This window comes from Lissotriton vulgaris, chromosome 1_2 (assembly GCF_964263255.1).
Source record: "Lissotriton vulgaris chromosome 1_2, aLisVul1.2, whole genome shotgun sequence".
Lineage (NCBI taxonomy): Eukaryota > Metazoa > Chordata > Amphibia > Caudata > Salamandridae > Lissotriton > Lissotriton vulgaris.
The window spans coordinates 57,164,839-57,192,210 of NC_141686.1; the positions used below are offsets into that span (position 1 = coordinate 57,164,839).

The window sequence follows — 27,372 nt, forward strand, 5'->3', positions numbered from 1 at the left end:
TGGTAACCTGTCGCTCCTCCGGACGCACCTCCTGAGGCGCCAGCTCCGAAGGGGTTCGTTGAGTGAAAAGCGGAGGGAGCAGGCCCCGGAATGGGTGGAAGGACAGCTGGAAGACCAGGAGGAACAAGAGGAGGAGTAGCTTGTCGGGGAGGAAGGAGCTGACCATCTTGGCCGGCAGGAGAAGGTGTGCGGGGCGGTGCGGTATTTACATATGCGGGGGCCACATCATCTAAATAGGAAGAAAGGAAAATGTCCTTTGCTGTTTTCTGGTGGATTTTAGTCGGGAGCATGGGAGGTGGTAGATCTTTCAGTACCTCTGGGGTGGCTTTAGGCAAACCCTCAGACAAGAGGGGATACATGCCGTTCATGAGTGTGTTTCGCTGTCTGTCTACCTGTTCCAACTTTACTCGGGTACCTTCCTCAACTAATATGTTTTCCTGGGCTTTCTCTGGGTCCTCCCTCCTTTTCTCTTCTTTTCTAAGTGCTTTTTCTGTACGCCTATGTGATTCTTTACGCCATAATTCAATGGCATCCTTCTGTGACTGTCTGGCTTTCTTTTTCCACAATGCTTCCTCTACTCTCATGATGCAATCTGCATCCCATGTCCCAGCAACGGGCCATCTCTGGTTCTCTGATAATTCTTTAGTGTAGTCCACCCATAAGTCAAGGAATAAAACGGCATCTAGGCCATGTTTGTGGTACATAAAGTACCCTGGCGTGTCCCTAGGTGGAATGGGAACAGCTTCTTCTAGTACCCCTTTTCTAGTTTTTATTTGTCTTAATTTGGAGAACAACGGCATCCTGAAATCTGGCTACTTGGTTCTTACTCAGATATGAACACACTGAACACAATAATCACAATTATGACGATCGAACAATCACTCATACCACGACATTTTTAGACACTTAAAAACATTTTGACATGAATAATAACAATTAGAAGGTAACTTGCTAACTGCATAATACTAGATACACTGCTCAACAGTGCAGACTGGATTTACTGCTAAACAGTACAGATACACTGTCTAAAACAGTGCAGACCAGGTCTGTGTACCCACACCTGTCTTGACCGGCACAAACTAATGCGCACGTCTAGATGCGTCCCCAGCAACGGTACTCACCGGGAAGCACGGAAACGGAAGGCCTCGGAAACCCTGGACTGGATTCGGACTGGATTCGGACTCGACTCGTGACGCAGATACTTCGGAACTTCGGAACCTGGTGGGCCTCCGTATACCTCGGATCTTGCTCTCTCAGCTAGGCTCTGGTCGGGATCCTCCGCACTTCTCACCGCCTCGTCTGGGTGTCGATCGCAGCCTCAGTCACCTCCGTTGGCCTGAGGGAGATACAGGAAATCCTGCGGGTACGCGTAGTTGTCCGTCCGGCTGTGGCAGGGGGCCAGGCCTGCAACACACCACCGGCGCGTGAGATGGGGGAGGGGTCCCTGTTCGGGCGCCAAAATGTGGTAAATTCTAATTACCGGTGCTTAATTTCTATACAATAAAATTAATAAGAATAACTCATAATAAATAAGAGGCAAAATCCGTGATATTTGAGGTTTCTCAAAAGGGTTTTATTCCTATAAAAGGAATTGAATGATTAGCATATTGGCTCGAGCCAAGGTGGCATACCGTTCCGTCACCACATAGGTTCGGGAAGGGACTGACAGACAGAGTCAATGGTAATATGCGAATATGCAAGTATGCGACAATACATTATTGACAGGCATTCATATATATAGTCAATGCATTACAGTAAAGGCATATGCAGGAGGCGTAACAGCTGAGAAGAGAGATAAGAATGCATGTACGTAATACAAAAGGCGTTACAATAGGCGTGCATGAAGGCGTGAACAAGAACGTCATTTAACTTGATGTCACAGATAGGCGGATCCAGGAGTGAATCCGGCAGTGTCAGCAAAAATACATGGCTGAGATGCGCGCGCAGCAGTATGACGTGTGATGTACGTGTAACTCGAGGGGTGAAGGGGGACTTGACATTTAGCCCTACAAGTGTAGACGGATGTCTAGATGTCAGATCAACCTAATCCCAAATCGTATCTAATATCTCATGTTTAAGGAACTGCATTATCTGGAGGGAAAAGGTCTCTCGGACGAGAGGCTATTCTATACTGGCTATGAGTGCGTGTATGAGCGTCTACGTGTCTGCATGAGACGCGAGGGGTGCAGGGGAGGGCAGGGGCCTACCATGGAAACAGGGCCATGAATTACTTGCATAGAGACAGTGAGGCCTAACCCTTTGCTCTGCAGCTGGAAGGATGTTGACGTGAATCTACCAGACAGGAATGTATTTTCGAGGAGTGGAGCAGATAATTCGAAGGTTGAATACAGTCTTGGCAGGCAACGGGATGAGCCGAGCACCGTTAGCCGCGCAAGGAGTAAGGCAGGGGTCACCGGCACAGAGGTAGCCTGGGCTGAGGTTTTCAGAGTCGGAAGGCAGGAAAAAAGCTCGATGGCAGAATTCAGGCCTACTTCGCCAGAGCTGAAAAAACGTGTAAGGTATACCACAAAAAGACGTTGGCATAGCGTATTCAGAAACTGAATATTCAATCCGTTCATGGCGGATCTGAAAGAGGACATGTTAACGTTGGACGCAAATGTATTTGCGTCTCCATAGCTAGCACAGGAGGGAAGTTACATGCACTTTAAGCTAGTACATGGAGTCGGTGGGGTCTAAGATAGGGGACACAATCGATCATAAAATTTATATTACCTCACTTGTACCTCTAAAAAGCGAGAATTGAAGTGAGATTTGGCCATTAATAAACAGATAAGCAGTAGGGGCATAATATAGAGCTGAAATCATGTGTATAAAAATATCTCCAGAATTAAATGATGATAGTGTATGAAATAAAAGTTGCCAATGAATTTTATCAAATGCCTTCTCAGCATCTAAGGCTAGAATTCCAGAAGGTAACATCATAGTATGGCTTTGTTCAATAATGTGTGAAGCAAAGTTCTAGTATTATTAGCAAAATGTCTATATTTCGTAAAACCAGATTGGTCTGGATGTATAATAGAGTCTAGTATGGGCCCTAACCTATTCACAAGGATCTTAGCATATAACTTACAATCTTGATTAATTAGGGAAATGGGGCGATAATTTGAAACTTGAGTAGGGTCTTTATCTGGTTTCAGAAGTACTATAATTAAAGCTTCCGTAAAAGATGCAGATGTAGTTCCCGTAGAACCAAAAAATGTAAAAAGTTGGCGTAAAAAAGGTAATAATTGTGATTGAAACTCCTTGTAAAATTCCTCTGGGATGCCATCAGGGCCTGGAGATGTATTCTTTTTAAGACATTTTATAGCTGCTAAAATCTCATTTGTAGTGATATGTGCGTCAAGATCATTCCTATCAGATTGTGAAATCCCAGGTAACTCACGGGAAGTTAAAAAGTAATCTGTCAGGGACACATCTAGAAAATCAGGTTCGTTATAAAGTTGGGAATAGAAACTTAAAAATTCATCAACAATATCATTGTGAGAAATAGCAATTTTACCCTGGGAACCATGAATTGAATTAATTTGTGATTTATCTTTTTTTATTCGAAGGTAATTAGCTAATAACCTTTCAGATCTATTGGCATTAAAACTAAATCTAGCTTTAGCATTAGAAAGTTGAACACCCGCTCTCATACTAAGAAGCAAGTTAAAATCATAACGCAATTTTTGTAATTTAAATTTATATTGTGGATCGTAGGATGTAATAAAAAGACGTTCAAATTTTGCAATTTGCTTTTGAAGGTTTTTAGTACTAGTATGGAAGGTTTTATTTTCATGAGCCATAATAGATAAGGAAACACCTCTAATATAACCTTTGAAAGCATCCCATCTAGTAGTCATTGATGTAGAACCTTCAGGATTATATACAAAATATTATTGAATGGCAGTTAAAAGTTTATGCTTGTTATACTCATTTAAAATTATACCAGTATTCATTCGCCATCTAGATTTTGGAGCAAAAGCTGTTTCTAAATTCAAAACCAAGGAAATCATAGCATGATCTGAGATGTCAATGTTACCAATCATAGGATTGGATATTGAACGAAGTAAATGTCTAGACACCAATGAACAATTAATTCTAGAATGCAAATTATGAGGGTTAGAAAAGAAAGTGAAACATTTATCTGTAGGAAAATGTAATCTCCAAACATCTACCAATTTAGTGGCTTGAAGAAATGATTTGAATGCAAAATAAACTTTAGAAGGATGAAACTTAGTGAGAGACAATCTATCAAGTAATGGGTCAGAAATAACATTAAAATCACCTCCAACAATTAAAGGGACATTACCAATCTTAACAATCTCCATTGTAAGATTAGACAGAACACTGGATCATCTGCTGCAGGCCCATGAATGTTCAATAAAAATAAAAAATGAGTCATGAACTTTAAACTTAACAAGTATAAATCTACCATCCTTATCAGACGGTTTACTCAAAATTTGGCATCCAAGTCTCTTTGCAAATAAGATAGCCACACTGTTTTTTCTACCATTAGCAGGTGATGAAACAATAACATCAACCCATTTTTTCTTCATATAGTCTAAAACGTTATCATCTATGTGAGTTTCTTGTATAAAACAAACATCTGCTTTGTAACTTTTAAAATAATCAAGTATTTTTGTACGCTTAACTGGATGACACAAGCCTTTAACATTTAGTGAAAAAACATTATTATGCTGAGTGTTAGCCATAATTAAAGAATGGAGAAGGAAAGTAGAGAAGAGGAGGCTAGAGGAAAATCAAGAGAATGAGAAAAAAAGTAGCTCCAGATAAAGAGGAAGGAAAAGGAAAGGGGAAAAACATAAATAAAGAGACGACAGATAAGAGACATAAATATGAAGTGTGAAAAGCACACACGGTCAACAAGCATGACCATAACCGCTGGAGCCCCTAGATAACGGATTTTCAGTTTTGAGTCAGAGTATACATATCATTTGAAAGTCAGGTATTAGAGTCATTTGTATCCATAGAGAGTTGTGATTGATGGTCCAAAAAATGTTTCAAATCCTCAGGACGTTGAAAAGATCTTGAAAAATTGTCCTTCCAAATGCGCATCGTCGATGGATCAAAGAGGCCATATTTGTAACCTAGACTTTGCAGTTGACGGCGAAGAGAAGTAAACTCTTTCCTAATTGAAACAGTTTCTCTGGCAAAGTCTTGTTGAATAAATATTTTGTTTCCTATTAAACATCAGTGAAGGTATTTCCCTGGCTGCTTTTCCGATTAATACCAAATGGTGATGACGAAGGACTTTAAAAATCATTTGTCGGGGCTTTGTATGTAGAGGGTTCCTGTGGGAGGGAATCCTATGAGCCTCATCAATTTCAAACTTCTCTTGCAATTTAAGTTGTAAAAGGTTAGGCAATAGACCCTCTAAATATAGTCTACAATTATTTCCTTCAACATTAACCCGGTAAATTAAAGATGCGTAAATGATACTGTCTGTTACGATTTTCCAAATCCAGTAATGCTGTGCAGACAGGTGAAATGTTACCCATAAGTGGAGTAGAAGCATCAAGTTTAGCTTTATTATCCTGTATTTTGATAGAATTATCGGATATTTTCATTGATAGACTTGCCATTTCTCTGCGTACATTTTTAATTTCAGAAGCAATAGTATCGGTGTTAACACGAAGTGCTTGTATTTCCTCCAGTATTAAAGATAATGAGGGTTCAGAAAATTCCACCACTTTAGATTTAGCAGGAGGTGGAGAAACTTGCTGCATTCTTTTATTATTAACTGTACTTTTACTTTCCATTTTGAAAGAAAATGAGGCAGAAATATAATGTAGCAAAGTCAAGAATGGAATGTAAGGCAAAAGCAGTGAAAGCAAGCAAAGAATGGCTGGTGCAGCAGCTAAACCAGTCTGGGGGAGTGGCTAGGCCCAAGCAAGGCCCTTTCCTAAAGATTACTCCGCCCCCCTGACTAACATTCCAGGCAGTACCTTGAGGCAGAGGAGGAAGCAGGAACCACGGAGGGGAAAACACCACTTACAGCGCAGAAAAACTCCACAAAAAGGGCCACCGGGTAGGCAAACTGCACCCCAATACAGCGACCTCTTAATGCGGCGAAAACTGACCCAAAATCGTCGTTAATTCGCCAAAACGGGCGAAAATGCGGCGGAGCTCGTTATGCAGCGGCCATTTTGCTTCTCACAACTATGTTGAATTCTGATTAGATTTAGGATAAAATGTTTTTAGAAGCTTCATTGGGCAGAAGTATATGTTACCTAGTTTTGCAGATTGGGTTTCCAAGGAAAGATCATAAATGATAATAATGCCTAAATGATGGACTGTTTTTACCAGAGTGAATGGAGTGCCCAATACATCGGGCCAACAGGCTGGGTTTCATTTACCAGTGTTTTTTTGTGATTAGTAATTCTATCTTGGATGGATTTAATTTCAGAAAACTGCTAAACATCCGTATTCGTACCATATTGAGGGAATCTCTGTTTGGTCTACCTGTATGAGATTATAAGGCAGTTGATTTGAATGCTGAGAAGGCAATTTAAATAGGAATTCTGAGGGATCAGCGTACATATTGAAATGGAATCATCTTTTCTGCTCAAGAGTTGCCAAAGGGACCTTACAAATGTTGAATAGCAATGGTAATCGTACAGATTCCTGCGTCACTCTACAGGCAACATCCTTTGGTGTTGAATTGACGTGGAAGATTGACAGTCTACAATTGATCTGCGAGGAATGACTGCAAACTTTTAAAGGCGCACTTGTAGATGCCCTTGTTGTCAGTCAGACCAGTAGCAATGAATGACCCACGGTATCAAAGACTGCAGACAGGTCTAAGAGGACCATGGTTACTCCCTCCCCTGCCCTCATCCAAAAGTCTGCAGATATCACCCAGAACTGAGGTAACTACTTGCTGTGTGCTTTAGCTTGACCTGGGGCCAACTTATATATGGGGTCAGTTATTTTTTGCGCTGCAGAATCTTTCTCCCGAGAAGGGAGAGCTATGGTATTGGATGGAAATCGTAGAATTTTGGAAATGGAGATTGACGGTGGAAGTAAACTACCTTAATATTTATTGATATAGAGCCCATTTTGCAAGCACAGGCAAGAGATGCACTCCAAGAATATTTTTTGCGTAGTTTTTAGGGCTGGGGGCTGGGTTTTAGGGCTCAGGCCAGGGGGAAAGGGGCAGTTTTCAGGGCTGGGGCCAGGTTTAGTGCTCAGACTGGGGGACTGGGGTCGGGGTAGTTTTTTGGGCTGGGGCTGGGTTTAAGGGCTCAGGGTGGGTGCTTGGGCAAGTTTTTATGGCTGGGGCGGAGTGGATTGCAGGACTGGGTCCAGGTTTTAGGGCTCAGGGTGGGGGCTCGGGTATGATCTTCATCACCATATGACTTTACCAATCATGCTTTTACAACAACATTTGTTGTAAAGACATGAGTGGGAAAGGCACGCGTTGTTCTGTCACACAACCGTGGATTGCATTTAGATTCAGCAGAACCAAGGCTGGCTTCCCCTCCGCATACATTTGGCACACCATTGAGGCACCCGCTTAACATGTCCATTGCATGACTATATAGACACTGGTGGGTCAGCACATTTAGTGTAAAAATGCTACACAAGGAGCCTGAACATCTACACCCAATATGGCGGCAGTAATAAACATAGAAGACTTTCTTCGTAGCTCAGGGAGACAGACACTTGCTCGACAAGCAGAGACTTTAAATGTGCCAATTTCGTAGTGATAATCGAGTCAGTTCAATAAATGTAATATAAAATCTAAAAACCCCAAGTTAATATATCAGCACGCAATTGTCTTGTACTCCTGTTGATACTGGAGGTGTGGAGATGGGGAGATCAATCAGGGCAGTGTGACTCATGTAGCCACACCTGGCACCGACCTCGTTGGTGCCGTATTTAAAAACAACATGAGTTTAAAAGTACCTGCTGCAGAGTCCCTTGTGTGTCCAGCAGTTTTCAGGTAACAATACAAATGTCAAGATAATTCTGGTGATTAATGTTCTTGCTGGAGAAAGATTGAAGTTTTGTCTAGTGGCAGTCTCCACTCATGATAAAGTAGCGCAGAGGGTTAGGGTTAATATGCCTGCTGCAAAGAATGTGTACCAGGCAAATCACCTAAATGGGTTTTATATGGATCGCATAGAGATCCTTTTGTTACACTCAGTTCCTAAATTACAACACTCATATAGCACTGTGAGCTATGAGCTCTCATTAAAGAGCTGCATGCAAACTGTATGGTATAGTGTTACAATGTTATGTTTTTCCCAGTCTTTTGTTATCCTAATGTTGTTAAAAGGGGTTCATGTGGGTAGAAATATATTATTATTAATACAGCCAACCACTGTAGTACGTTTTAACCCCTTGACTGCGGCGCAAATTCCACTGCGGTGCGGGTGATTTATGGAGTAGGCGTGTTTCGGACGGCCACCGGCCGTCCTTTGCAAACGCCCACTGTGACGTTGGACGGCCGGGGGCCGTCAGACGCACTGAACAGGTTAAATCCTGAGTTTGTGCTTTTCCAGACCAAACACTCTTAAAATATACTACCTACTAGTATGGAGTACATGATCCCTACACCTTGTAATCCTCATTGTTTTTTGTAATATTTCCTATAGACTGATTTACATACATATGATCCATTGGCTCTGTATAATACGTGTGTGATTTAAAGTGCTCCATCACCCTACACTGCTAGGAGAAGCGCTATAATATAAATGAAATGCACGTGAGAGAGGGGCATTGGAGAGATGAGGGGCACTTGTGGGGCGTGGCAGTGATGGAATTCGAGGAGAAGGAGATTTTTTAGGGGGAACGCCATTGTTTCACTGAGCCCCACCAGTGCTAAAGACGGCCCAGAGTGCAACTCAGAAGAGCAGATTAGGGAAGTTTAGTCAGCTACCAAAAACACATCCAGGTAGGCAAGCCTGTGCTCGTGTGAATGGGTTTACCAGTGTAATCTGTCTTTTTTGTGAACACTTTACACTCATAAATCCAACCATTTTCATATGTATATCCAATTTACAAGCACAAATGGCTCTAAACCCTAACCTTTATCTAACATTAAACTTAACCCTAAATCAGATCCCAAACCTAACCCTCACACTAGGCCTAACTCAAATCCTCACCCTACATCTTACTTTTACCCTAATACAAAAGCTAACTTTAAACTATGGCTAAACCTACTCTATACATCAAACATAATCTTCGTAAAAATAGACAGACAGTGCCACCTTGTGTGTTGAATTGCCAGAAATAAGTGCAGTGTTAACTAGTGAATGGCGCTGCTGTGCGCTGGCAAACACCAGTGCAAATTCGGCACTGCTCAGGTAGGAATTAAAAGAGAGTGGGGCGAGGTGAAACACCTGTAAGATTACACAAAGCATATAAATAGGTCCCTATTCCTACACCTAACCACAATCTTAATACTTAGCCGTACCCTTTTTTTTTTTTTCTTTTTAAAAAAATTTATTATTGCAAGATAAGACATAAAACATAATAAAACAAATGTTTAAATCATGTAACAATAAACTGACATAGTATTAGCTTTGTATTAAATTTTAGAATATTCAAGAAGGATAGCAGAGAGGATAAGAAAAAAGAATGTAGAGACAGTGAAGTACTTATGAACTAGCTGTAAAAAATTCTCAAAGAAAGTAAATAATCTTCTGTAGATAGAAATTCCCGCTTTTATAATTCAAAAAATTGTTTCCAAATCTTTTCTTTTTTAATAAAGGCTTTTGGGCCTCTATGTTTAGCTAGTGTAAGTTCCATAATTCTTATTTCGCTAACCAAAGCGCACCATTCTGCAATGTTTGGAGGGTCCTTAGATATCCATGTCCTAGCTATAACTAATCTTGCACATGCAAACAGAATGGTTATGAGATCCTTATTGAGACAATTGATTTCTTGAATATCTAGTAAAACTAAGTGTGCAGAAAGTACCGGAGTTGCTATCTGTTTGATTCTTAGGATTTCCAATATTCCGTTCCAATATATAGATAGTGCGGGACAGGAAAATAGCATATGTTCGATTCCGGCAGCATATAAATTACATTTTGTACATTTAGTTTTATCTGTTGTAGAGTTCCCCTGTGACCAGGTAGAGATTCTTTGTGGTGTATAGTAAAGTTCTGTAATTGTTCTATAAGATTGCAATCTGAGATTAGAAGAGTGTACTATATTGTTTAAATGAGATAGTGCATTTGCAATCTGTGTAGGATTTATATCCAGATTAAGTCTGCCAGACCATTCTGATGCAATTTTAATCGTATTATCACACTTGCCCTTAATTAAGTGTTGATAGCCCAATTTTATTAGTGATTTTATTTTATCCGAATATATACACTCTAATATGTCCGATTGAGTAACTTCCGTTATTTTCATTTTGCTATAAAAGAAATCTCTTATTTGTCTATATTTAAAGTGCATATCATTCGTTATGCTGTTTGTTATTTTCAGGTTTTCAAAGTCTAGCATCCCATTTGATCCATAAAGGTCTCCCAATGTGATTATTCCATGTCTAACCCAACGATTTCCTGTCCCATCCGAAAAGATATCAGGGAGACCTGGGTTGTTCCAGAGTCTAAGTTCGGCATTAAAAAATGAGCTTTTGCCAATGAGCAAAATTTTGTCCCAAATTTTTATGATGTGCTTGGCAGTCTTGAATTTGACCCGCTTAAAATAGTTCGGGTCATGTACGCGAAGTAAGAATTGTTTACAGTCAGAACCTAACATATATTGGTGAAAAAATAGAGGGGTTTCATTCTTTATTAAACTCCTTATTCGACAAAAAAAGTGGCTAGAAAATAGAGATTAAAATCCGGAAAAACAAGTCCCCCTTTAGATGATGGCAGTTTCAAAAATTTAATAGCCCTTCGTGCTTTTTTGTACCCCCATAAAAAGCTGCTGCATACACCATCTAGTTTTTTAAAGAAAAGTTTATTCGGTTGAAGTGGTATAGCCCTAAATAAGTAAAGTAGTTTAGGTAATATTTTCATTTTAATCAAATTAAGTCGTCCTATTAGACTAAGAGGTATTTTATGCCATTTTTTAAGACTTATGGTAGTTTCCTTTAGAAAAGCTTCATAATTCATTTCCAATATTTTTCCCACATTAGCAGCTAATTTGATTCCTAAGTATATAGCATTTTGGCAAATATCATAAATAGGTTCATCAGGGGTATAGTTGACAATAATTTGAGTTTTACTCACATTGAGTTTGTACCCAGATACTTTACCATAATTTTGCGCTTCATTGATAATCCCTGGCATAGCTTTATTTATGTCGGTTGTGTATATTGCAATATCATCAGCAAAAGCAGTTAATTTGAGGGATTTGCCCCCATGATTAGCTGGGATAATATTAGCTTGATCGTTTAATGCATTTAGAAAGGGTTCAAGAGAGAGAGCAAAAAGTAATGGGGAAAGAGGACAACCTTGCCTTGTTCCTCTTCCTATCTTAAAGCTAACTGAATCTTTACCTCTGTAATTTATCTTGGCCAGTGGTTCATCATATAGTGAACTTGCCCAATCCAAATAAGAACCAGATATTCCCATTTTCTTTAATACTTTCCACAAGTATTCCCACCCCACTCGGTCAAATGCCTTTTCCGCATCTAACATACTCATACCGAGCGGGGTGTGAGTAGTTTCCGCCACATCGAAGGCTGTGATTGACGTATTTACATGAGCGGTGGTGTCTCTACCCATTACAAAGCCATGCTGTTGTAAATTAACCATATCTGGCATGATAGGGGCTAAGCGGTTGGCGAGGATTTTAGAGAAAATTTTGGCATCTGAATTGAGCAAAGAAATTGGGCGGTATGATCCGCACTCTTTTCAGGTTTTCCCTTTTTGAGAAAAAAAATTATTTTAGCAATTTTCCAAGATGCTGGTGCTTGTTTGGATAGAAGAATTGAGTTTATCACATTTTCTAATAATGGTAGTAGTTCTTGGGCGCAAGATTTATATATTTCCAAAGGCAGACAATCTTCTCCAACCGCCTTCCCTAAAGGTAAATTATCGATTGCACGTTTTATTTCAGCTGATGTTATTTTTGAGTTTAATTGTTGGAGAACTTCTATATTTGGCACCCTATGTGTTGTTAAATGTTTATTAAGATATTGTATTATTGTTGTTTTAGAGGGTGTAGTTTCGGGGGTATAAAGTTTTTGGTAATATTTAACAAATTGGTTCAATATTTGATCAGCTTGTTCATAAGTGTCTAAATCTGCTCCTATTATTGCCTTAATTTTAGTTTTGGCTTTTTTATCCGCAGTTTTATAAGCAAGTATTTTGCCTATGCGATCACCGCCTTCATATTGAGCAAATTTATATTTATGTATTTTTGCACTATATCTTTCTCTTAGAGTTTTTTTTAATCCTGCTTGTAATTCGGCTAGCTTTAGTCTAATCTTATCGATATCATTTTTTGAATATCGTGTTGCGTCAGCAAGTTGTAGTTTAGTATCTAATATAGTAGAGGTGATTCTCTTGTTGTCTCTGCGACTCTCTGCGTTTGACCTAAGTATATATTGTTGAGCAAACCCCCTAATGCTACATTTGCATGTATCCCATACGATGTTAATGCTAGCAGACTTGATATTTAGTGAAATGAACTCTTGTATATGTTTATTTAGTAGTGTTATGAATCTTGTATCAGCCAATAGGTATCTTGGGAATGTGAAATTTTGTGGTTCTTTTTTTTGATCTTTTACTACAAATTCGAGTAGCAGGGGATTATGGTCTGAAGTGATTTTTGTGCAGATTTCAATTTCACAATTATCTACTATTTGGTCCGATGCCCATATCATATCTATTCTAGAGCAAGATCTATGTGGAGCAGAATAGTGGGTATAACCTGCTATCAGAGGGTGTTTAGACTGCCATACATCTCTCAAATTGTTTAATCTTGCTAATTCTATAATTGCTGATCTAACTTTATACATTCTTTTAGAGTTACTTTGCCCAGTAGAATCTACTTTATAATCAATGACACAATTAAAATCCCCAGCAATTATACTTTCTCCCTCCCATTCAAGTAACTCTAAACTCAATTTTTCAAATGTTTTGGAATCATCAATGTTCGGTCCATATACTACACATAATATATATTTTTTGTTGTCACCTTGCATCTGTGCTATTGCCCACCTGCCCCGAACATCTGAAGCAGTTTTGATTGTATCAAATCGAGTTCCTCTTTGTTTTAAAATAGCTACCCCTCTAATGGTCTCGTTTAGAGTGGAACATACAACCAGTTGATATCCCATCTGAGAAAGCAGCTTTCGATCCTGATATTTAATGTGAGTTTCTGAAATAAGTACAAAATTAGGATTATACATTTTAATCTCTTCTTGTACTAAGTTCCTTTTACTTTTACTATTTAGACCATCTACATTCCAACTTAATAGTCTTAGTTTAAGCATTTTGATAGCGTAGAGTTTCTCCCGTGTAGTTGATTCCCCTCTGTCGGTACCTTCTCTTTTTTAGCTACGTATTTGCTAATGTTCTTTAAGACAAAGTCGAAACTTGCAATCAATTTTTTCCACATTTCCCCCCCCCACCTTTTACCAACCCCTCCCTTGCAAGAACCCCCCCACTCTCGCACCCTTACGTCCCTTAGGGGGGAGCACCCCTCTATCTTCTGCTGCCGCTGAATGGGCAGCGTAATGAAGGAGCTTACATGAGAGACTGCCCCTACCACATCATATGTATATCTATATTTGACCACACCTAGAAAAAGAAAGATATATAAGCCCACGCTCAAGAGAAAAAGATTAACGGTAGTGAAATGAGATATTAGAGTAAAGAAATATATAAGCCAAAAGTTATTTGGGTATTATATCGGCAAAAGTGGTCAGAAGGAGAAAAATGAATAGTATCATTAATATTAAGTTCTATTTGTTTAGTTCAGTTATCCTCTTTTTCTTTTTCTTTTTCTTTTTCCAAAGAAATTCTTTCCAGAGCTTGTTCTGCCGCAGAGAGATCAGTAAAAAAAAACACTTGACCCTTGCGTATAACCTTGAGACGTGCAGGCTCTTGGAGGTAAGCCATGCATCCTAGATTTTTGAAAGCGTCTATCGTTTTTCGAAGTTCCCAACGTCTATCCATTGTACCTTTACTTAGGTCAGATTTCACAAAAAAAGTAAGGTTGTCAACAGTTACAGGATTATTAGGTCTGGCTTTAAATGAGACGGCTTGTCTCAATAGGAAATTCCCAAAATATATCAAAAATGGTCTAGGGAATTTGCTGTTTTTGTTTTTTTGAAACAAAGGCAATCTATGTACTCTCTGTAACTGGGAGTCCCAGTCCCAATCGGAAAGGTCGCTAAAGGCTCTTTGAAATAATTTCACCACGAACGCTCTCGGGTCGGTCCCCTCCATTCCTTCTGGAATTCCAAATAGTCTGAGGTTTTGTCTCCGTGCCCGATTTTCCAAATCCTCAACTTTAGCTTCTAGTTTGGAAATCCTTGATGCATTTTGTTTAACTGTTGAATCAGTCTTACTGGCACCTTCTTCCACTTCTACTATTCGTTGTTTTATGTCCTCTATATCTTTTGTCACTCCACGAAGGCCTTGACAGATATCTCTCATACAGTCTTGTAGCTTTGGTGTTGTCTTCTCTCAACTGCAAATATTGCTGCTGACTCTCCATTCTTTGTGCCAGAAGAGTTTGCATAATTGATTCCATTGATATGTTTATTGATGTTGTTTTTGAGGGTTCTTGTAATATTATTGTCTCTTGTGCCTGTGTAGATGTATGACCCACCGATGGTATTGAGTAGGGGGGTCCGTATTTGTTTTGTTTACCAGCTCATTCCTAACTTCCAGTGGGCAAGTATTTATATTTGATTCCTCAGTTGCTATATTTAACGTTTCAAGTTGATCTCCTGAGTTGCCCATTGAGTTTCCCACTGGCAAGGCTTTAGTTCGTTTTAAGCTTGATATAATACAATCCGAGTCTTCACTTATCCTATTGGGGTTATTAACTGTGACTTCAGAGTCAATATCCACTAATTCATTAACCTCAAAGTTGTCAATAGGAGTAGGGGTTATTGTTAGGGAAACCCCTTCTCTGTTCACGTTATTTAGGTCAGCGCCAGTTTCGCATGTGGGAGTTGTTATTTCTTGGTTTGCAGATGATGAATTCTTTATAGGGTCCGTTATGGAGTCTGTAAGACTTGTTTTATTTCCCCCCTGAGAATTATGCACATCTTCAGGACTAGTACCCGAAAGTCTTAAAGCCATGTTCTTGACGCCACCCTTTGCCTCAATCCATCTTCTCCATGGGCTATCATCAATTAGGCATCTTTTCTTGTTTCCAGCTGGTTCTCTATTTACTGATTTGAAAGTCAGATTTTTTTGCTTGGTTTTAGCCTTCATTTTGTTTTTTTTTAGTCAGCTACCAAAAACACATCCAGGTAGGCAAGCCTGTGCTCGTGTGAATGGGTTTACCAGTGTAATCTGTCTTTTTTGTGAATACTTTACACTCATAAATCCAACCATTTTCATATGTATATCCAATTTACAAGCACAAATGGCTCTAAACCCTAACCTTTACCTAACATTAAACTTAACCCTAAATCAGATCCTAAACCTAACCCTCACACTAGGCCTAACTCAAATCCTCACCCTACATCTTACTTTTACCCTAACACAAAAGCTAACTTTAAACTATGGCTAAACCTACTCTATACATCAAACATAATCTTCGGAAAAATAGACAGACAGTGCCACCTTGTGTGTTGAATTGCCAGAAATAAGTGCAGTGTTAACTAGCGAATGGCGCTGCTGTGCGCTGGCAAACACCAGTGCAAATTCGGCACTGCTCAGGTAGGAATTCAAAGAGAGTGGGGCGAGGTGAAACACCTGTAAGATTACACAAAGCATATAAATAGGTCCCTATTCCTACACCTAACCACAATCTTAATACTTAGCCGTACCCAAACCATAAACCTATGACTGCAACTATCTCAAACTGAACCAAAACTTTAGTCCTTAGCCTTACCCTACTCCTAACTCTAGCAATATCTTACTCTAACCATACCTTTACACTTACATTCTTGTTATCTCATTCAATACAGCGCGTCACAAGTGAATTTATCCATAACGGCATGTCGACGGAATGGTATATTGTTGTAGGGGATTCTAAGTAGTAGGATAGCACATCCCACTATGAATCAGAAAAATATAAGTAACATTTATTAGTGCAAACAAGATCACTAGTCATAAATTCATCCATTTATAAAAACCATTATGTCATGAATGCATAAATATCTATATAGCTCTCTCACAAAATGGGATTTCTTGTCATAACTTCATTTTTAAAAGAATGCTTGATATAAATACATATATGTATCCACATTAAATATATCTTAATTTCACCATTTGGGGAAAGAAATGACATCTTACGCGTTGGTATATTCTATTTAATGTGAAGAGGTCTCGCTATATGAATAAGTTATCGATGTGTTCTAAGACACCGTTGTAAACATGGGAAGACTTCAATGAAACATACAGTCGCAGAAAGAATATCTTAGTATGACATTTCACCATGTTAAGGGCCAATTTGCACTTTGTCTCAGACTTCCACAGTTGTGTGATTGTAATTTGCTGCACCATTTCCGTGGACACAACTAACAATTGTGTTCATGTAAGCAGGCTCCTCCGCTCTCAGCATCCTTTCTCGGGGCTGTGTCTGGATGTTTTGAAGAACGGCCTTAAGGGTATGCTTAGAGGAGGATGCAATGTAAAAATAAAGTGCTCTGGTGCCTAAAAGGTGTCTTGGCACTAAAAGAACACTTTTTGGAAAGGCAAGAGTTGGTTGAAAACCGCAGATGTGCAGGCAGCTGCTTCCAAAGTGCTGCTGCCCCACAGAGAACACATGACCACTAATTCTAGAGAAAATAAATTTGGGCCCGGCTGGGAAATTGGCAGAAGATGACCTACGCCCATGGGTGGGGAGATCCTTGGTGAGTTTTGCTGCAAGTATGGTGGTCCATATAAGTGGAGCCCGGAGCACGTGACATGATACCCTTAGAGACTTATAGGACATCCAGTGCAGAGCGTCCGGATCTAGCGCTTACTGAAGCGCTACGTGGCATTTGAAGAGCAGACTTTGCTGCTGTGTTATGAATGCACTGCAGCGGAGACAACTGGACAGTGCCTGAGTCCAAGAGAAGGGAGTGTCCCTAATCAAGGCGGCTTACGATTAAGGCCTGGACAGCCAAGCGAAGAGCCTGAGCGGGCAGAGACAGAAGAAGTCTTTTTTTTTTGCAGAATCCTCTTCTGTTGACAGCACACCGCGGACATGTGGTTCACTCGACTATTTAGGGAAACATCTACATCCAAATAAAACCCTAAATTACAAACCTTGGACATGGGGGAAAGGAAGGGCCAAGTTGTGGTGGCCACAAATGTGTATAGCGAGTATTTAGAGCCCCCCGGCATGGGACAAGGCACCTTAGCCTTGCTCCCGTTAAATAAAAAAATGTGCGCTAGCTGGGCATGAAATGTGGGCTTTCTGCAATAACTCTTGTAAAGAAAATATGGTTTTGTTTTTGGATCCTGGGGATACTTTGATTAAAGGCCTTGGGGCAACGTGTTTTAATTTTTAGTCAGTGAGGCATAAACTTGTATAACTGTCTGAACCCCCTTTGGGAAGAGCGGGAGCCCTGGTGTAAATTGTGTGTGTTCACAGCAGGCCTACCACCCTTGCTAACCTCATTTAAAGGTGGGAAAAGCCACATACTCCTTCGTTGTTCAGGGACAATCAAGAAAACCTTGGCGGTCTTACACAGGTAAAAGGCACACATTATTACCCCCATGACTCAGTGCAACGAATGCACCAGCAGATGCAGAAAACGCAATGAACTTCCCGCCAAGCAGCAGGTGGGGATCTTGTGATGTGGTGGGCAGCTATCTGAGAGGAGAATGGAGGCCATGCCTTTTGCTGACCACGTGCCTGGGTCATAATCCCACTATTTCCAAAATAGAGCAGCTGGTTTCTCCCTGGCAGCCTCTTTGTGCCTGGGTATAGATTTGTGGTGTGTCCTTAGAGATGGCATTTGCTCTTTTCACCCACTCAGTGCCATTACCTTCCACATCTGCTGGATGGAGGTCCCTTTGACTGTACCTACCTGAAGCACAGGTCAGCTGCTCATCCACCTCTTGATCTACTGCGCATGTTCCTCAGGGAGTGATATGTGATTTTCTCCTGTATCTTCTTATCATTAAAAAATAAACAATACAAATACTTTGAGCTCAAAATGTCATCAGAAAATATTTTTGCTTTTAATTTCCATTTGCCATATGCCCTCGTATTCCATAAAAGGGCAGCAAAGCTGTCAGCTTGAGTTCTCCAAAGGCACATTCCCAAACAAGCTTTCTTCTCTGCTGTGGACCTTCGTCGAGCTGTGCCCCACCCGGCTTGGTCTCCCCTGTAGGTGTTACATCTGCTTTCCCCCCCTTAGCCTGGATTCACACAGTTCTTCCTACCACCCCACTCCAGCATCAAAGGCATACCGCTGGCTGCCCTCAGCTGGACTATCCATTTCTTGCCTCCTACCCTGCGTCTGAAACCTGCTCCTTCTGCCCACATTAGTTATGTTTGCACTAGAACCAGGGAAATAATGAATCCAGGATTTACAGCAAAAACAAAGTATCATGGAGGATAAAAAGAACATTAAAAAATGTAGTTAAGGAAGAGAGAATGAAATCTGAGAATGATGATGTAAAGGATAAATAAGACAATCCAGGAAACTGGATAATATGAACTGCAATAGAATAAACAAGCAGTGGCTCAGCCAATGGATCTCAGCACTACGAGAGCTATAGGCGTTGTCAATGTCTTTTAGCTATGTGTTATGGAGTGGATGTATGCGGTGTGGAGTGGAATTATGTGGGTTGGAGTGGAATTGTCTCATGTGGAATTGTTTGGAGTGGAATTGTGTGGTGTCGAAAGGAGTTATGTGGAGTGGAATTATATGGCATGGTGTGCATTGGAATTATGTGGGTGGTATTTATGTGGTATTCATTGTAGTTTAATTGTGAGTTCAGTGGAATTGTGGCATGGAGCGGAATTATGTGGAGTGGTATTGTGTGTTGTGGAGTGGCATGTAGTGGAGTGGAATGATGTGGTGTGGTGGTGAATTATGTAGCATGATGCATAATGCAAGTGAGCAAACAGCAGCCTCAGTCACTACTTGTGCAACTGTGTGTGTACTCTGCACACTATTGAGCTCCTTCTATCTGATTGCAAGAGCACTTTTGGTCGAAATGCTTCTCTTTGAGAGCGTGCAAGAGGCGTGGTGTCCACATAAGCTCCATTTGAATTAAATTACCCATCAAAAACACAGCGAAGAAAAGAAAAAAGGAAATATGTTTGTTTGAATGAAATCTGAGAAAAGCAGAGATGGGAAGACAGGCTACAAGACTGTTTCCAGTGTTAACATATCACCTTGAGATAAGATGAGGGCCCTGGGGAAGCACAGTGCAAGTAGTCACAGGGGCGTGGAGGAAGCAAGCGGCAGCAGGAGGAGGGTTATTGGGGGATGGGAAGAGAAACAAGCTATTGGCCTTGTCAATGTGATTGTCTTTTAGCCATGTATAGCAGCACATCTGCTGTTCAGCATGGGTGAAGGTCATGAAAGCCTAGAATCACAGGATGTTGAGGCAACACCGAGACTCTTTGCCCCCCCATGTTGAGTTTATTATCCTGCCCCTCCTAACACAAAAAAGCGCTATGACGTCGCCTGCATTAGCCGCATCATAGAGTTTTTCTCAGTGACTTTCAGCTTTGCTCAGATGTGTTGCAAGACAATATGGCTAAAAGACATTCATGTTGACAAGGCCAATAGCTTGGGCATTGCCGAGATCTATTAGCTTTGCCAATGCTTGTTTGGTATCAATAGGGTCTTGCTGAACAAATGTGGAATTGATAATGAGAAATAGTTGAGGAGCTTTGAAGTGAAGCAAGGATGTAGCGTAACGGGAAGAAATTCTGAAATAAGCGTCCTCTGGGAGTACTGAATTTTAGTTTCACAATATTCCATCACAGACAACATTTTCATTCAACCAACAACCATTACACATTCAGTCAAGAGGATCACTGTTAACACCAACGGTCCGTGTATTGCCACAGAAACCTACAACTGATGCATTGATATGCTGACTTTATTAAAAATGTAATACAGAATTAAAAACAAATCATATAGGAAAAATGACAAAAAGCAATAAACTCGACAATTTCACAAAGAAATATTTAAAAACACAATACGAGAGGTAATAAAGACATTCGATTTTATCATTAGGCACCATAACCAATATCAAAAAGCTATACACAATCACCCTAATGTCTCAAAAATCACCGGCATTTAGGGTGGATTGAGAGCGGTGAGTTTATGGTGAACAGGCTGAGCGGTGAGTTTATGGTGAACAGGCTCAGCAGTGAGTTTATGGTGAACAGGCTGCCGACCGGGAAACTGTGGAACCAGGTTCAAATCTCAGGGTTGGCTGAACAATTTGTGATTCTGTTAAAATCACTTACGCTTCTCCCTGCATACGACAATGAATGTGTCATTGTGTACTGTAATTGGTGAGCACTTAAAGTGCTCCAATGCCATTGGCTGGTGTTAGCACTCTGTCATGTTAGAGTACAGAACAAATGCTCCAATCCCATCAGATCGTGCAAAAAAATAAAATGAATAAAAGCAGCAGCAATGTGGGAGGTAGTGGGGGGACGGACCAAGCAGGGAAGTAGGAGGGGTTGGGGAGATGGGCAAGATATGACGGGAGAGAGCTGGAGGAAGCAACAATGAAGTCGCTAAAAAAAATACCTCAATTGAAGCAGAATCAGCAACAAAAAAGAATGAGTCCTTGCACAATGTAATTGGTGAGCACATAAAGCGCTTTAAAACCAGCGCTCGTGTTCATGCTATGGTAAGATGGAGCAAGGGCTCTCATACCATCGGACTAAAAAAAAACAAAAAACCAAGTGCTGTTCGTGTTTTAACAAGTTTAAAGAAATGCATTCGTTTATGTACATGTGCATGCATTTTAGTGGTATGTGTGTACATGTTCCAGGGATGTGACCTAAAAACACAAGTACTCCTAAGCTGCACAAATTGGGAGAAGTGTAAGGACACATGTACATGGTCCATTCGCTACGGGACTACGTTTGCCATGGACACTGATGGGAAGGCAGACCTTTTTCTTTTATAGATTTTATTTATTGCCCTTTCCAAAACAACAAACAGTTAAAACAGTTCAGTCAGAAAAGCAGTTCAATGTCACAAGTATTACACATAGACGTAACAGTACCACAAACATATAGTACAATCAGAGTAGGGCAGGCAGAACTTGATGATGTCAAGACTCAGCTTGGTTCCTTTGAAGACAATTCAAGTTAAGCAACAACGGGGAATGGCGCACGAAAACACTTCACTGGTTGATACTAAAAAAGTAAGAAAGTGCCCCAAAAGGAGAAACTTGAAGAAATAGAGCCGTCCATATAAAATGAGAAGCAACAAGGTGAGGCATGAACATTTCAATAATTTCGCACAAGAGAAACATTGCTATGCAATTGCAGAAGACGACACAGCTACTTTAGAAGCTCTAACGTGCCCTGTGATAACGCATATCTGATTCACTGGAGGTCTGATTTTCCAGCTATAAACCCCATCGCCCAACGACCACATATGGTGTAAACACGCACTCACCTAGTGCGGACAGGGCATGAGGGCGGGTGGTAGAAGACGGAGCTGGTAAAAGCACATGCACGGTGTAAAGTGCTGAAAAAGAAAAAAAAACGTATGTCCTAAAATGGTTTTAAAAACTGGAGCAGTGGATATTTATAAGTACTCTGTCCATGGTCTGCGGCGGGCTAAACAAAAGAAGAGGCATGACCAAGCATGTCAGGGGCAAATGGCGACAAAGAATATGAGACAGATGATGGAGCAATCAAATGAGAAGCCTGTGGTTGGGCCACAGATTAAACATATGTCTCTCTGAGACGGCGCATGCACTGTCTAGCTGAGATCTAAAAAGGGCAAAGAATTCAATGCAAACTTTGTGCATACTTAAAGCATAAAACACAAATATTTTATGAGAAATGATCCCCTGCAGCCGCTCAGACACTGCCTGAGTCAGGTCACCTGCCATGCACACCCACTTGCTGTGGTTTCCAGCAGAAGAGGTTGTGCTACAGTAAAACTGTGTCTGCGTGTCCTGCAGAGGCACCCATGCATTATTACAGGAGTCAAACTGAGAAAAAGAGAAGAGCTGTATTTGGAATGCGTGAATATCGTCTGCCACAGTCAATTAATCTGAGCCACATTCCATGGCACTCTGTTTTTTTTGCTCGCTTGGCCACTGGAGGCAATGATGGATGGATTGGATTTGCTTCCTCTGCCAGTGCAGTGGTTAAGGAAATGTAGAGATGGCGTGTCACTAGGCGTTTGTTTGCTGTGCGAGCGGAATGATACAGAAATCCTCTTCACTTTTGATGGGCTGAAATGTGGCCAGAGCACTCGCCAGTGGATGAAATTGATTCGTACATTCCTTTCATCACTTGGGTTGTTGCAGTAGATGCCTTAAGTGTTACTGGTGTACCCAGACGTTGGTCTCATGCTCACTGTGCCACAGGTAGACCTCAGAATCAGGGAGGAACCTATGCAGGTCTTTCTTGGTCCTGTGCCAAAAGGTGCAGCCCATCATGAACTGCTAGTTCCATACTACTATAGATATACCACAGCTATTAAAATGTCCCTTTGATTTTAATCGCTCTGTTATAGATGGACCAACCCTCGTCCTGCTTTCTCAAGGGTTTCCTGATGTGTCCAGTCCTTTTAGGCAGGCCTTCTTCACAGTTCCTCTGAACTGGTCCGGAACATGCAGAAAAAAAAACTCAAGTAGTAAAAGAGCCTCCTTATCCAGCTGCCAGGCCACATCCACCAGGATGTTTCTACACAGCTGACAAATCTCATTTCCTATCTCATCATATTTTTAATGGTTTCTTTCACAGAGCCAATTTATTGATTGTATGAAGTGTTACTTTGCCTTCTTTTTAATGGTTTCCTCTTCTCATGGGCTCCCTCATTTCCTCTTTGGCGAGACATGGCTTTGACCTACAAGTTCTTTTTGCAGTTGTTGCCTTCTTTAGACACAATTAATTACAATCCTCTAAATGAAAACCAAGATATCGGAATTTTCACTGATTGCGACGAGTTTGCAACCAGCTGAGATTCTACCTTCAATATCATTTACATGATTATTGTATGGATATTGGATAAGAAACTGCTACTTATCATTAAACGGTTTTTGTTGAACTTCCTATTTTAGGATGTTGTGTAATTTTAAGCAATCTTTATATCTAGTTTTCTGTGTCCTTTCCATGTAGATTTTGCAAGATGGAACTAAATTGAAAACCATTAAATTGTTGATATTTATTATTAATGTCTATATTATTTGTATTGATATCTTTGTAATTGTTATTGTTGTTATTGCGATTGTTATTAGTATCAATATAGATATTAATTGATATTCGTATTCTTAATCTTATTATTATTAGTAGCATAATTAAATGTGATATAATTTCTGTCATGCGTCGTAACAGAGCAAAATTAAACAATGTCATCCAACGAATTGGGCCTTGACCAGAGAAGATGCTTGGCCAGGGAGGACCTAGTCTGGGGCTAGTGAACTTTCATCCCTGCCACAGCACTCCTTCTTAGTAGGCTGCGGTCGCAACACATCAGTCTCTAGTACGTAGTTACGATATTTACAAAGGATCAGTTCACAAAATCACAGGTGTAAACCAATGCTTAAATCATATTCACACTTTATAAAGAGTTGGGTCGGTTGTCTTAACAATATGTTCTTTTCTCCTTCTCTTTTCTTTGTAGGAAATCGTCCTGGTGGTGTTTTTTGGTGCGGAGTATGTTGTGCGGTTATGGTCGGCAGGTTGCAGAAGTAAATATGTTGGCTTCAAGGGAAGAATTCGTTTTGCCAGAAAACCGATTTCAATTATTGGTAAGAATGCCGCTCATATCTAGAAACGAGTTGCTGCAGCGTGATCTCTTATTGAAACTCAATGCCGATGTGGTGTGCAGTCTACAAGAGTAGCCTTGGAGAGATATTGAATAACAGGGTAAGGCTTATCATTTGCACAATGACCCAGCTTCCCATGCTATGAGCTGTGCAACCTAACCCTACACTGTGCATGTGAGGGCTGGATTGCTTACCATAGCAACCTAACGAAAGGTGTTACTTAAAGGGGCCTCATGGTGAATGATGTTACAATCGGAACTTGAATTCCACAGAGCCCTAAAAAACCTTTTTATTCTGCCTGTAAGGTTCTGTCTTGGAGCATCTGCCATCTGTCCAATCAGTGCCGGGACACCCCGTTGGGGTAGCTGCACGCTTAATAAAATACACAAATAAATAAATAAATAAATAAGTCTCAAATCCCAGTGTTTTATGTAGGAACATTCTGGATTGCCTATCGGTGGTGATTGCCAGCAGTGCAGTAAACGGTAAAGAGAATTGTCTTCTGTCTTTACTGCAGATGGCCCCTTTAATATAATCTGGTGTGGGTCCTTTGTGGGCAGAGCCCTGTGATTCCTTTTGGTGGGTCGAACATTGATCATGATGGGGAGCTGTCCAAGGAGCCATTCTCGGTCATTCCTTGAGTCCCCGATTCTTTGAAAAGATCTCGAAGGCCAGACATGGAGAGCAATCTGATTATTAAGCTCCTAAAAAGTTAGCATGTGCTAGGGAGTGAACTTACAAAACTCAAGGCACCCCAAATGATGCGAGTACCAACTTTAATAAAATATACAGTGCGCTTTGTGGGAGAAGTAGATCTTAAAATAATGCTCCATAAGGCTTTTCCCGCGTATTCCCCATGTATATACCTTTGCATTTTTTTTAATTAGGCCAGTGCTGAGAGCTTAAATACAATTTGTTTGATGGGACAAAGGCCCTTGGATCGGATGAATAAAGTTATGATGATGATGATGGTATGCATTCTACCAACTGAAGGATGGGGTATTGCTGTAAAGCAGTGGTAGGTGAGGAGGGATTTGTGGAAGTTTATTATGATTTATTTATTTCAGAGTTTTATATAGCTTTGGCAGACCCCAGGGTATCGGAGCGCTTTACAACCTTTTTTCAAGTAACAATCATTAATAAAGTGAGAGAATATAAGCACAGTAGTAACTGCAGTGATTCATGGTAACTTCTTTTCAGTGAGGGGGACAAAGGTATCAATCGCATAACAGTGTAAAACAATAGTAAACAGATCAATTCTTGACGCAAGTCCAGAGGTAGCTGGTGTCAAAGTCTTCTTGTCAGCATGACTGTATACACTACTGGGCAGGATTGGGTGGCAGCTATCCCTTTGGAAGAGATCAACTGAGGTAGAGATCTTTGAGCTGGCTTTTGAATTTTATGAAGGAGGGGTTTGTCCTAATATGGACTGGGATGTCGTTCCAGATTTTGGGTGCATTACTGGAGAAGGAGCGTGGTAAAGTTTTTTTGTTTTTGAGTTCTCGGAGGGATGAGGACTAGGGTGTTTGTACTCCTAAGGTTCCTTGTCTGACCCGCCTTTGTGAGTTTTGGTGCAAGGTAGGCAGGTTTACCCGTGTGGAGAACTTTTTGAGTGAGAACCGCAGATCTGAAGCTTGAACGCATTTCTATTGGGAGCCATTTTAGCTCCCTGAGAGCGGGAGAGATGTGTTCATATTTCTTTACTCCCATGACCATCCTGGCTGCTGCATTTGGAGTTGATCGGAGGGGAGCTAAGTGAGATTTTGCCGTGCCTGTGAGGGTTGCATTTCCGTAATCCAATCTGGACAGAACCAGAGATTGTATGGCTTGTTTGAGGTAATTGGGAGGGATGAAGGGTTTTATTTTGTTGAGTAGTTTTAGGTTGAGGAATGCGCTCTTAGCGGTGTACTTGATGTGTTTGACCATGTCTAAGTTAGGGTCCAGAGTGATTGCCAGAGATTTTACAGAGTCGGCAGGGATGAGATTGCAGTTGAGAGCATGAATGGTTTTGAGCCATTTTGTGATTTTGGGAGTCTGCTCTTTGTTGGATATGAGAAGGATTTCCGTCTTGTCTTGGTTGAGGTTCAGGTGGTTGAGGGCCAGCCAGTGTTGGACTTCGTTTAGGGTGTCATTTAGTCTCTCAATGTCCTCAATGGAGGAGGTTTCCAGGGAGATCTGTGTATCATCTGGGATTTGGGGAAGTTTAGAAGCACCCTGCCTTATTCTCCTGGGCCGGCTGCTGGATCCATGTCTACCTCTGCCCCAAAACCTGCTTCTCCTTCTTTACATGTTAGATCTTTGAGTGGGTAGCGACGCATATCAGTCAGGTAACCTATGAGTGAATGAGAAGAACAGAAAAAACATGTACCTTAGAAACAATGGGACCATCAATAAAAATCATACAAATATTCTAAACCTTGTTGCATGCTGCATCCACATAAACCAAATTGCGTATAAAGATTTCTAACTTCTCTTCTTCCACAGATCTTATTGTTGTGATCGCATCCATCATTGTCCTGAGCGTAGGATCCAACGGGCAGGTGTTTGCAACATCTGCAATAAGGTAAGGGCTGCTTTATTGTTCTCCACGAGATGAACCTTCCTTTGCATAATGCCCTATTGGCCAGCACTCAGGTTAGTGGTGTACCGAAACTTGAGGGCCCCCCTCCCAAAGTTCACAGAGGTGCCCCCCACTCTGCTATCAGTCAGCCTTAAGGCTAGGGGCCCCACCATCCATGTACAGTGCAAGAGGAGGAGCCCTGGATCTTGGGCCCCAGCACACCGGGGGCTATTGTTACCTCACTGACTCCGGTAGGGCTTTAAAAGACTGTTTCAGTATTTCTTCGGTAAATTGACATGATATAACAGTTTGAAAACTGTGATAATATGTTTGCAAAACTCCACCCTGCAAACTCGTTTGCCTGGCCATGTACTAAGCACTGAGAAAAACAATAATTTACAAATGTAATAGATGGTCCAATCCTTTTCCAAAACCCGGGAAATTACAGACATTGGTCTTGGGTTTTAGAGAAGTTAGCTAAGCTTGCACATTTGCATAGGTTCCTCTCCAAGCCTGTCTGAACTTTAATACATCTAGAATGATTTACATTTGTGCATGTGTGCCATCATACCGTGGCTCTCCACAATATGCCAGGGTTAACCACCAGGGCCAGAATTTGCCAGGAGTTACTGCCTTTCTATAAGAGCCCGTGTTATACCACCGATTATCACCATTGTGACACCATAATGCTTGGAATAACCACCAATTGGCCAGGACCTGCATTTTAACAAAAAATACCACTATTGGAACTGAGCTAGC

General features: G+C 40.8%; 1 protein-coding gene across 1 annotated transcript in view; it reads left to right on the plus strand.

Moving 5' to 3' along the window:
* The window catches only part of LOC147733911 (potassium voltage-gated channel subfamily KQT member 1-like), a 911,116-nt gene that overhangs the window by 584,238 nt on the left and 299,506 nt on the right, over positions 1–27,372 (plus strand). The window contains exons 3-4 of the mRNA XM_086952463.1: positions 23,909–24,035; positions 26,538–26,616. Coding sequence (XP_086808589.1) covers positions 23,909–24,035; positions 26,538–26,616 — 206 coding nt within the window. The remainder of the gene's footprint in view (positions 1–23,908; positions 24,036–26,537; positions 26,617–27,372) is intronic.